Source organism: Delphinus delphis, chromosome 12 (genome assembly GCF_949987515.2).
Source record: "Delphinus delphis chromosome 12, mDelDel1.2, whole genome shotgun sequence".
Classification (NCBI taxonomy): Eukaryota; Metazoa; Chordata; class Mammalia; order Artiodactyla; family Delphinidae; genus Delphinus; species Delphinus delphis.
In genome coordinates, this window is record NC_082694.2 from 74,690,222 (window position 1) to 74,702,534 (window position 12,313).

The 12,313-nt window shown below is 36.8% G+C and overlaps 1 protein-coding gene across 1 annotated transcript in view; it reads left to right on the forward strand.

Annotated features, from left to right (window-relative positions):
• LDAH (lipid droplet associated hydrolase) overlaps nucleotides 1-12,313 on the forward strand; it is a 94,866-nt gene that overhangs the window by 24,333 nt on the left and 58,220 nt on the right. Inside the window, exon 4 of the mRNA XM_060027043.1 lies at nucleotides 9,624-9,793. Coding sequence (XP_059883026.1) covers nucleotides 9,624-9,793 — 170 coding nt within the window. The remainder of the gene's footprint in view (nucleotides 1-9,623; nucleotides 9,794-12,313) is intronic.

Here is a 12,313-nt window from a genome sequence, read left to right on the forward strand (position 1 = left end):
GTGTCATCTCACTGTGAACATCACAACTCCCTGGCTCTTGATCTCTTAATTCTCACATATCGTGGTATATATCAGCTTCCTGAAATGTTAGTTCTGGTTCCAGAATCCTATGTTAATTTTAGATTGACTTTAACATCAGATGCCAACTCTTGAGAATGGAATTTAAGCTTTCTTTTTTCCTAATTCCATTTACTCAATTTAATCTTTTTTGAGTGCCTGCTGTGAACCTGCCTCTTTGCTAGCACTTAACGGAAAAATACCTCTGTGCTTAAAGCAAATCTGTTGCACTTACATTGTTTATTATTAGGTTATCTCACCACCCAGACTTCCTGTGTCTTTCTTTTTAAGGCATCACATGTAAGATTACCTTTGTCTTGGCTAATCTCCTCCTCTCTGTTAAAACAGTTTCCACTCTCAGTGATCAGGCCCTTGATAAGCAGGATCATCCAGACTTTGTTTCAGCTCTTTAGTTGCTCAGATTTCTTCTACTACCACTTTCACCTACTTTATCTTTTTTATTTCCCTAATTATCTTCTATTTAGAATTATAAATTTACAGATTAAGTGCAATCCCTATATAAATTCCTACAAAAATTACAGCTGCAATTTTTCACAGAAATAGAAAAAAAGTCCTAAAGTTTGTATGGAGCCACAAAAGATATCAAATAGCCAAAATAATCTTGAGGAAGAAGATTGAAGTTAAGGTTCAAAGGTGAAGTTATCACACTTCCTGATTTCAAACTATATTACAAAGCTAGTAATCAAAACTGTTTGGTAGTGGCATAAAAACAGACCAGTGGATCAGAATAGAGAGCCCAGAAATAAACCCACAAATATAGGGTCAGCTAATCTTTGACAAGGGCACCAAGAATACACAATGCAGAAAGGATAGTATCTTCAATAAATGGTATTGGGAAAACTGGATATCCACACACAAAAGAATGAAATTGAACCCTTATCTTACACCATACACAAAAATTAACTCAAAATGGATTAAATACTTAAATTTAAGACCTGAAACCATTAAACTCCTGGAAGAAAACATAGGAGAAAAACTCCTTGACATTGGTCTTGGCAGTGATTTTTTTGGATATGACACCAAAAGCACAAGTAACAAAGGCAAAAATAAACAGTTGGGACTGTATCAAACTAAAAAGCGTCTGTACAGCAAAGGAAACAGGCAACCAAATGAAAAGGCAGCCTATAAAATGGGAGAAAATATTTGCAAACCATATATCTGATAAGGAGAATTTCCAAAATATATAAGGAACTAATACAACTCAATAGCAAAAACACTTAATAGCCTGATTTATAAAATGGGCAGATTTTTCCAGAGAAGACATACAGATAGCCAACTGGTATATGGAAAATGCTCAACGTCATCAGTCATCAAGGAAATGCAAATCAAGACCACGATGATGTTATCACCTCACACCTGTTAGGATGGCTATTCTCAAAAAAGACAGAAGTTAACAAGTCTTGGAGAAAAGGTCACTTGAGCAGTTATTTAGATTACCCAAAGCTTTCTGAAAGGGAAAGCCTTCATGGGTGGGGGTGGCCTAGTTCCTTATCTGGTTGTTTTGCTAGTAGCTGGGTCATTACAGCTGGCAATATGTTTATTCAAAGTGGATGTCTCATCAATCAAAAGCTTAATGTCAGGCACTTAACACTCAGTATGTGAGGTGATGAATGTGTTACTCAGCCTGACTGTGGTAGTCATTTCACAGTGTATATGTATATTAAGTCATCACCTTGTACACCTTTAAAAACAATCGTGTTGTACAACCTAAATATATACAGATTTTCTTTGGAGTCATACTTCAGTAAAGCTGGAAAGAAAAAGGAAAATAATTTTTGAAGCTGGACCATGGGTACATGGGGGTCTGTTATACTATTCTCTGGACTTTTGTGTATGTTTCAAAATTTCCACTATTAAAAAAAGGTTTTAAAGAAAGAAAAAGAATTATAGGATCTTAGAGCTAAAAGTATCTACCATATGATCCAGCAATTACGCACCTGGGTATATAACCAAAGAAAGTGAAAACACTAATTAGAAAAGAGATATGCATCCCAGTGTTCATAGCAGCACTGTTTACAATAGCCAAGGTAATGGAAGCAACCTAAGTGTCCTTCAGCAGGTGAATGGATAAAGAAGATGTGATGTGTGTGTGTATACACACACACACAGTGTTTTACTCGTCCATAAAAAGAATGAAATGTTGCCATTTGCAGCAACATGAATGGACCTGGAGTGTATTATGCTTAGTGAAATAAGTCAGACAGAGAAAGACAGGTACTGTATGTTATCACTTATATGTGGAATCCAGAAAGTAAAATGAATGAATATAACAAAACAGAGAAAGACAAGTACTGTATGTTATCACTTATATGTGGAATCCAGAAAGTAAAATGAATGAATATAACAAAACAGAAACAGACTCATAGATATAGAAAACAAACTAGTGCTTACCAGTGGGAAGTGGAATGGGGGAGGGGCAACACAGAGGCAGAGGATTAAGAGGTACAAACCACTGTATATAAAATAAATAAGATACAGGAATATACTGTACAGCATGAGGAATGTAGCCAATATTTTATAATACTTTTAAATGGAGTATAATCTATTATATAAATGTTGAATCACTATGTTGTACACCTGAAACTAATATAATTTTGTAAATCAAGTATATTTTAATTTAAAAAATCAACCTAAAAAACAAAAGTATTTACATTAAATTCCATCTTGAACCCTTATTTTTCAAGGAAGGAAAGTAAGGCCCAAAAGGGCTAAATGACCTTGTGCTGGTGAGTGGTAGGACGCGGACAGGAAGCCAGCACTTGTGATCCTGAGGTCAGTGCTCTAGTCCTGTGGTAGGTTATCTCAGGTGGCTGGTGCAAAATGCTAGTGATTAGCCCTTCCACGGTCACAGATTGTACCTGGTCTGTCACCCTTTTCCTGCTATGACTTGTAAAGGGGACAGGATAAATGGAGTGTAGATGAAACTATGTAACTCATGGCAAAATCTTGCCTAAATACCTCAAAGTGCCTCTTTTTATAGTGTCTTTTTCTATCTGTTTACGTGTATGTGTGTTCCTCTGTGAATGCAATTTACTTTCGAGCCTTTTACACTTCTCTTAAAGACTAGGGTATGCTTTGAAAGGCAAGCAAATATTGATTACCTAGCAGTGAGAGATTTTGTGAAGTGAAACCGAATATACAGATTTTATTTCCTTGATTAAAAACATCTATTTCAACAGCTGTCACAGAAATGTGGCTGAATGTGAATCAAATGTATAGTATATACTTGCTTTACCTTGAAATAGTTTAAAAGGTACATATTTATTATTTCTTCATATATACCCAAAGAAATTTGGGGGTTTTAATACCACAGTTTTTCCTCTGTCAGGAAATTTGTACGTCTGCTTAGAATGTGCTTTGGCTATCTTATGTGGTATTGGAAAACAGAGGTGTTAAAAGAATTCTTAGAAAACAGGCTTGTTTAACTTGCTAAATCTCGAAAAGCTACCAGTTTTGCTGGCCTGTTATCTTAACTCTGGCAAGAGAAGAGATAACCAAGGACAGGAGAAGCTAGGAAGTAGTGGAAATACCTCATAGTACTCATGAAGGATAATACCTCTCCTTTCATGGTGTTCAAACTTAGTGATGATTAGCTAAAATGTCTTATTCCTATATTCTTACCTCAGTGAAAAAGGTCATCATAATAGAAGCTATATATTGAATTACCTAATGAAAGCAACATCCAACTCAGTTATCACAGTAAGCCCTTAAGTCGTACTTGAGGACAAAACAAACGTTGAGCAGAACATGAGTAGCAACTTTGAAAGTTGAAAATAGACTCAAAGAGCAACCCTACATCAGGGGTTCTCAAACTTTGGCCGGCATCAGAATCACCTGGAGGATTTATTGAAACACAAATTACTGGATGCTACCTCCTGAGTTGTTGATTCACTACAAGTGGGGTAGGACCTGAGAATTTGCATTTCTAACAAGTTCTTAAGTAATACTGATGCTGCTGGTCCTGGTACCACATTTTCAGAAGCCCTGCCATAGATCTTCGCCAGTAAACACTGGTAGGGAAAACCAGCAGAAATTATCTATTGTGTCTGAATTTCTGAGAAATGTATTTAATTCTTGTTTTAAATTGACATATTATTTATAACTTTATTTTGAGTATGCTTATTGCTTAGGCTGCTTGTGTGCTGTTGAGTTAATGACTTAGTAATTAGAGCCTGGGTCCTTTGCTGCTAATGAGAACAGTGCCATCTAGAGGCATTAGCCCAAAGGGCCACCACAGGGCCATAGGAAGCTGTGGTTTCTAGAGGGGGGTGAAAGGGCAACTCATCCATCATCAAGGATTTATCGACAACCTACTAGATTATTATGTGTGGTGCTACAGAGGTATACAAAGAAATGAAAATGCTGCCTTTTAGTGACTTTGCATCTGTGTTGTGAGTATCCCAAAAGTTCTGTAAAGGGCACATGGGGCTCTGAGCTTCACTGGTCCCCCCGATTGAACCAGAACAGTTCTGCCTTCATCTGTTTTACAAATTGAAGATTATGTTTATAAACGCATGCTACAGTAGACTGAAATGGATAGGCAGGACAGATATATTATTCATCATCCAAGATTATTGTTCTAAAGTACAGGTTTTCTGACATGCAAAATATGGTGTGAAAAATACGTAATCATTGAGAGAAAAGACATAAGCTATAACCGCACATCAAATGTTGAAAGTACGTTTTGCTTCATATTAGCACATGTTAAAATCATGAACAGTTGGAAATAATATTCTAGTTGCACCACATTATCACAATCATAAATTGGGTATAATTGGGAGAACAGATGTTCACCAGTGTCAGAAGGAGGTGACTCAGGAAAAAAAAAGTGTGAAAAGAAAATTTGAGGAATTAGAAGTATAAACTCTTTCTGGCTTTGATTTACTATGGAGTCAGCTTACTTGATGGCAGATTCATTATCAACTATTTTGTCATTTGTTCCAAACGTGTAACAGAAAAGCTAGAAATCAAAGTGGTTTAGTTTCAACTGGTAAAACATTACCTAAAAAAGTTACGTAGTCTTTCAACTAATGATGAATTTGCGTCATGTTTATCCCGAGAATCATTAAACCACTCCCATTCTAGTACCCAAAACTGAAAGAAAGAGAAAAAACAGTAGGGCTTTCTCTTTCCAGGACTCTGGCAGAAGAACATGGAGGCTACAGGGAACGACAAGATTCTCCTGAGGCAGGGACAGTTAGTCAAGTCTCAGGGCTCTCAGTCACTAGAAATAAACAAGTAAGTCTCTCAGTAGGTGGGAAGAAGCAGAAAACCAAAGGGTAGAGCAAGAAGAAGAGTTAAGAATCGAGCAAACTGTTAGATTCTCAGGGAAGACAGAAATAAGAAGCAGACCAGAGGAGGGAGAAAAGCATTGTAGCTGATGTCCTGTAACACAGACCGGATCGTTGTCCCTCCCTTTGAGATCCTTGGGCATCTTCTCACTGCTCACACAGTGGAGTCCAGATCCCTTAGTGATGTTCAGGGTCCTACTTGATCTAGTCTCAACCTTCCTTTCTAACCTTATTTGTTCCATCTCTCTTATAACCACAAACAGGCACAGTACTCATCGCAGTGTCCAAAATTACACTTCACACTTTTATGCCTTTATGTTCTAGTATCATGAATTTAGAGTAAATTTCATTTCTCTTTTTTAGTTATGTATATGTAATGCTAAACAATACATGATATTGTTTTGTGTGTTTTTCAAAGCTTGACCTAAAGAGTAAACTGTATATTCATCTTGCTCAAAGCATTCTTTAAAATATGAAGTGCTATTTTTAGCCTTTTAATCTCCACGTGTAAGTTGTTTAATTAAAGTTATTATTAAGGTATAGCTTTGGAGTAATGATGGGAGCAGGATGGAAGACTTCACTAGTTGAGAAAATTCTGGTGTAAGATTTAGAGAGTTCCTGTGTGCAGACTCAGTCCTAGCAGAAGGCTCATGTAGCACTAATCTTTGGTCTTGTTAGCTCTGTGGTCGTTGGTGACTTGTAAATATTGTTTGTGTGACACTATATAGTAAAACTTATGCATTTATATTCAGTGTGTATCTAGATAAACATATATGTGGATGTGTTGTTAAAATGTGTTGTTAAATTTAGACCATTGTGATAGTATTCAAATGTGTAGTTAAGATTACACAGTTATAGTAATGTGCATGTAGTAAATAGTATTTTCCAGGTATCTCTCTTGGTTTATTTGGAGAAAGGCATAGTACTTTTTATGAATTCAAAGGGGCATTACCTTTCTATTTTGACCCAATAAAACCCTCTTATTTTCTCAAGGAGATGCTTGAGCTATACTTACTTCAGTGTTTTATAATAATGTTTTTATCTACTTCTGTTTCCTCTTATTAGACTGTGAGCTCCTTGAAGACAAGGGAGTATATTGTATTTATATCTGAGTTTTCAATATTATCATGGGCCAATTAGTCACTGTTTTCTGTCGGAGTGGTCAATTTACTTCATGAGAAATGGAAGAAAATAATAGTTATCAGATTTACCTGTCTCCTGAAGCTATAAGGGATGCATGACATTTTGATCCAGAATTGACAGAATTTTAATAACTGGATCAATCAGTTTGAACAACTAGATGAAAAGTAAATGCGAAGTACTGATATTACTTAATTCCCCAAAGAACTACTTAGGAACAGATTATACATACCTTTTGAAATAAACTCCAGAATCAGTAAATGATCTATGAAGTGAATTCCATTGAGATGGGTCTAAGAAACAGGCTCGGGTTCTAAAAGGCAATTGTCAGTACTATATTCAGGACCATATATTGGTAAAGAATTGGTGAATTGGATTGCCATCTATCAATTCAGGCAGTTTTCAGTTTAGAAACAGTTTACTTTCCAAATATACTTAGTTGATCGTAACTTGGAGTACATTTTCCCTATAAAAAGAACGGTATAAATCATTTCCATATTATCACTCTGATTTTGATACAATTGAATGTGAATTTTTTACAATATTTTTATGGAGAGTAAATAAATGATTCCTAGAATTTTTTTCAGAGTATATTAAAATTATAATAGGAGAGAAAGTATAGAGTATACAGTCCAGTATATAGATATTCTTTTAGCTTTTAGTTTTTGCTAGTAAAATAATATCCAGAGTGCACATTGAAATTTTCTATCATAGATTATTTATTTATAGAAAGTACTTTCCCCATTAATCTCATTACTTCAGAAAACACTAAGTAGTGTGTTTATCTTGGAAATCTACTGAGCAATTCCCAGAGGTAAAGCCAGACTTACTTCTGAAATATTCACTTCGATAATGATTTGAATTATAATGGTCATCAAAGTTCATCTGAAATATGTTTTAGGGCCTTATTTCTAGAATCAATGAAGTTTCTAAATGTTTATTGTATTTAGCTCATTTTCTTTCTCTTTGCTCTAACCATATAAATGTGTATTTGAGGGAGGCCTTAAATGACAGGAATTGAAATGATAGCAGTCATAAGTTTCATTTCTCAAATAGTTTATGCCAGACACTTCCTATGTGCTTTAAAGTGTTACGCAAGCAACATTCCTCGGAGGCTAGAATTACTATCTCTGTTTTATATATGAGGAGACTGAAGCCAGAGGTTAAAGTATTTGCACGGAGTCACATAGTAAGGTGCTTAGCTGGGAGTTAGAACCAGGTTTATCTTGTCTCCAACGCCCTTGATCTTTGTACTATACCATACCGTCCCAATGAAAGGAAGACTTCAGCATTTTCAAAAGCTGTATATTTTGAAAAATAAAGAACTTGGGTTGCAAATATTATAGGTATTTGGGGTATCAGAACAATACGATCACTCCTGGGTAGAGTGATCAGAGAAGATATATGACAGTAGTGGAATATGAACAACTCAAACTTAAATAGAATATTAAATAAATAAAAGCTTGGATTTGGAGCCATCGGAGGCCCTACGAAAATCAAATTTCCAGATTCTGTCTCTTCCCAATTCTGTTTTATGGGGAACTTCCTTGTTAAATAGAGAATGAATTCTAGGCTGACCTGGGAAGAAGGGTTAAAGCAGAACATGTCTCACCTGGGAAATCTCCTGTTTCAGTAGTACCAGTGAAACGGGGAGCTAAGCCTCATTAATTCAATAAAAAGCACTTCAATAACTGTATGCCAGGCATTGGAGAAAGAGATAGGCAAGACAGGAAGTACAGAAGTAAATTAGGAGTAGTGTGGTGAGATAAATATGGGATGTGGTGGAAACTGAAAGGAAGGCCACTTTACTCCTCATCTACTGAATCATAAAAAGGCTTCTCAGAGGAGGTAACACTTGTTGAGAGTTTGAAGGATAAAGAGGAGTTAGCCAGATTAACAAGGGGGAGCTGAGCACTGAAGGAAGAAAAACCAGCATGTACAGATAAAACTGAAGAGCAGTTCTTCCTAATGAGTTTTGGGTACCTTTGTTATAGTTTGCGTCAGTACCTTGAAGGCAATTGACTACCTTGTGATATCTTGAAATATTACACCCTGTCATTGGGGTTGTATATATGTTCATAGGGAAAGCCTATTGAAGTTTTCTCTGCTCATAGAATATTGGAGCTGGCAGCATCCTCAGATTGTCTAGTCATTTCATATTTTCATTCAACAATAATATTTACTGGGTGCTAGTCACAGAGGACACAGAAATGAAAGATGGACCTTGCCTTCAAGGAGCTCGCAGTCTCAGGGAGGAAACAGTTATACAAATATGATAAAGTGCTATAATAAGTAGTGAATACTAGTTAAACACAAAGGAAGGCTCATTCATTTTTCTTGAAGATTAGCTAGATAAAGTTTTGAGTAGGTCTTGAAGAATCTTAAAGACGTTCATTTGTGAAAGGAAGAAAGGATATTTCAGGTCAGGACTGTGCTGGTTAAAAGGAACAGTTTAAAACATTTCTACTTATGCCTTTCAGTCTTGACTTCTTTAAACAAAGATTATCTAAAATAATGAAGCAGTGTCATGGATTTTCTTGGTTATATATTAATCATGTAACCTAGCCTAACCGGTGGTTCTCAATGTGTGGTCCTGGGACCAGCAATATCAGCATCTTCTGGAGGCTTAGAAGTGTAAATTTTCGGGCTCCAGCCCAGACCCACTGGATCAGAGACTCTGATGGTGAGGCCTAGCAATGAGTGTTTCACCAAGCCTTACAGAGAATTCTGATGCATACTCAAGTTTGAGAACCAGTGGCCTAAACTGTAGTAGTTGGTGGAATAGTTGAGAGTTCATGGGCTTTGAGGACAGACACCTGGGTTTGAATCTCACCTGTCGCACTTAACAGGTATGTAACTGCCAATCTATCACCTAACGTCCGTGAGCTTTGGGATTTTCATCTATAAAATGAAGATAGGAATACTTCCTTTCCAGGGTTGTTGTGAAGATATAATTTAAATAAAGTGCCAACACTGTGGCTTGCACATGGTAGGCTTTCAATAAATGATAGCAACTGCTATTATTATTGGTTTGTTTTTTTTTAGATATTTTCCCCAGTGAAGTGATTGCTTTCACTTATTGAATGAAAACATAACTTATATTTTTTATTTTAGATCCAAATGCTCAAGAAATTAAGGACATCTATGGACTCCGTGGTCAAGTAGAACACAAGCTAGCTTTCCTGAGAACTCATGTGCCAAAGGAAATGAAACTTGTGGTCATTGGCCATTCCATAGGCTGCTATTTCTCCCTTCAGGTTCTGAAGCATGCCCCTGAGCTCCCAGTAAGTACGCCTCAGGAGGGGACTGTCGGTGCTGGATTGTGCACTCGCACAAATCCTCTCAGATTTCCTTTGCTTTTTTGTCTCGTATTGAATTGATAAATAAAACACAGAGAGGGATACTTGTTAGCTGCCTTTATCCTTATCTCTATATTACTGTGGGCCTGTGTGAGTGTATGTTCATACATTTCCCATAATGTTTCAAAAAATAATGCTGAAGGAGGTGGGAATTTTCTGAATAAATGCCTCTTCTTTTTAAATTGAAGTATAGTTAATTTACAGTATTTTATTTGAACAAATGCTTTTTAATCTAGGGTTATCTGGAGTTCTTAAATTACATACAACTTGCTGTCTTTGGTAAAGGAATATTTCTTTTTTTATATTTATTTATTTATTTTTTGGCTGTATTGGGTCTTAGTTGCAGCACGCAGGCTCTTCGTTGCGGTGTGCAGGCTTCTCTAGTTGTGGCACGTGGGCTTATTTGCTCCGCAGCATGTGGGCTCTTAGCTCCCTGATTAGGGATCAAACCAGCATCCCCTGCATTTCAAGATAGATTCTCAACCACTGGGCCAGCAGAGAAGTCCCTGTAAAGGAATATTTAAAAGCAGTCACCAACTAGGGCTGAGGCAATAATCTTGTCTAGGGAGAGTATTATGCAAATATTCATGCCTCCTCTCAAAAGGAAGAAAAATTATTATTATCACCATTGTTGTTAGGCAAACAGTTATTCTTAAGGAACATTAAATCTTTATTTAGTCATAAGTCTGAATCCTTATCTGTTCTATAGCTTGGCAGCCTTTTTGAGACACTCATTTATTCATTCATTCATTCATTCACAAATACTTACTGGGTGCCACTATGTGCCAGATATTAAGTGAGACACTGGAGATATAAAGACCTATTTAAGGGGCTTCCCTGGTGGTGCAGTGGTTGAGAGTCCGCCTGCCGATGCAGGAGACACGGGTTCGTGCTCCGGTCCGGGAAGATCCCACATACCACAGAGCGGCTGGGCCCGTGAGCCATGGCCACTGAGCCTGCGCGTCTGGAGCCTGTGCTCTGCAATGGGAGAGGCCACAGCAGTGAGAGGCCCGCGTACCGCAAAAAAAAAAAAGACCTATTTAAAGTGCCAGGAAAGCTAGTGAACTATACAACACTTCAAAACAAAACAAAACCTCATACTTTCACTGACATATACCATTGAAATGACCCATTAAATGAATGTGATTCACAGCATAAATTATTTCTTCATTCAACAAACTTATATTAAGCACTTGCCATGTATCAGGCCTTGTGCTGTGTTTTGAAGACATCCCAGTGAATAAAATAGTCTTTGAGGTAAGAGAGCCTGAAGTCTAAGGGAGGACACAGACTAACCCATAGGTGTGATACCTACTTCTTATGTAAATAGAGGGTGTGTGAGATCATGAAGGAGTGCTATTTAACCTGGTAATCTGAATACAAGATAGGAAGTGATTCCTTCCTGGAATCTCCCTATCCTGGGATATTGACTTTTCTCACTCCATGTGGTAAAATATCTTCAGTGGAGTCTTGGAGCTCACAAGGAATTTGCTTCTTTCCCCTCCAGCTTGACACACTTACTTCTTACTTATAATTAATTGCCTTTGGGAAAAGTACAACTATAGCGTCCTTGGGTGTGCTTTTTAATACCAAATGGAGGCTGTTAATTTCTTACATTGGGTATCAGAAAGTATATTTTCATTTCTAAGTGTGAATTCAATAAATTCTAGATTGCATTCCATTGACTATATTATTGCTTCTTCTCTGGTTTTTTCCCCCTAGATAAGGCATCTTAATAAGAAAACGGGCTTTCCTTTTAGCATTTTTTTTTTTTGTTTTTAGCATTTTGCATGGCTTCTAATCTCTGTTGTGCCTCTAAAGCTCCTCTGGTACCACGTTATGAGGTTACTGTTTTCATAGTGTCCAGTCTTAGCCCTTAGCGGTTCTCTTTGCACAGTTGCCACAAGTCCTCACTCTAGAAACAAGACACCTACGTTCAGATACTTGCTGTCATACTTTGTCTTGGTGACCTTGGGCAAGTTATTGAGTCTCTGTACCTTTGTTTCCTCATCTGTAAAAGGGGGATAGTAATATGTTCTTCAGAGGATTTTTGTGAGGAATTATATAAAGAATTAAGAATGGTGCCTAGAACTTAAAAGTTCCATATAAGTATTAGCTATTATTATTATAATGGAAATGACTCAGTAATTAGGTTAACTACTGTGTTAGTAATCTACAGCTGTGTAACAAGTTACCTCAAAACTTAACAGCAGACACAAGAGGGAAGACATATGGGAACATATGTTTATGTATGACTGATTCACTTTGTTATAAAGCAGAAACTAACACACCATTGTAAAGCAATTATACCCCAATAAAGATGTTAAAAAAATAAAAAAAAAAAGAAAAGAAAAAACTTAACAGCATAAAACAATACACATTTATTCTCTCACAGTTTCTGTGGACCTGGGACTGGTCACAACTTAGCTAGGTTCTGTGGTTCAG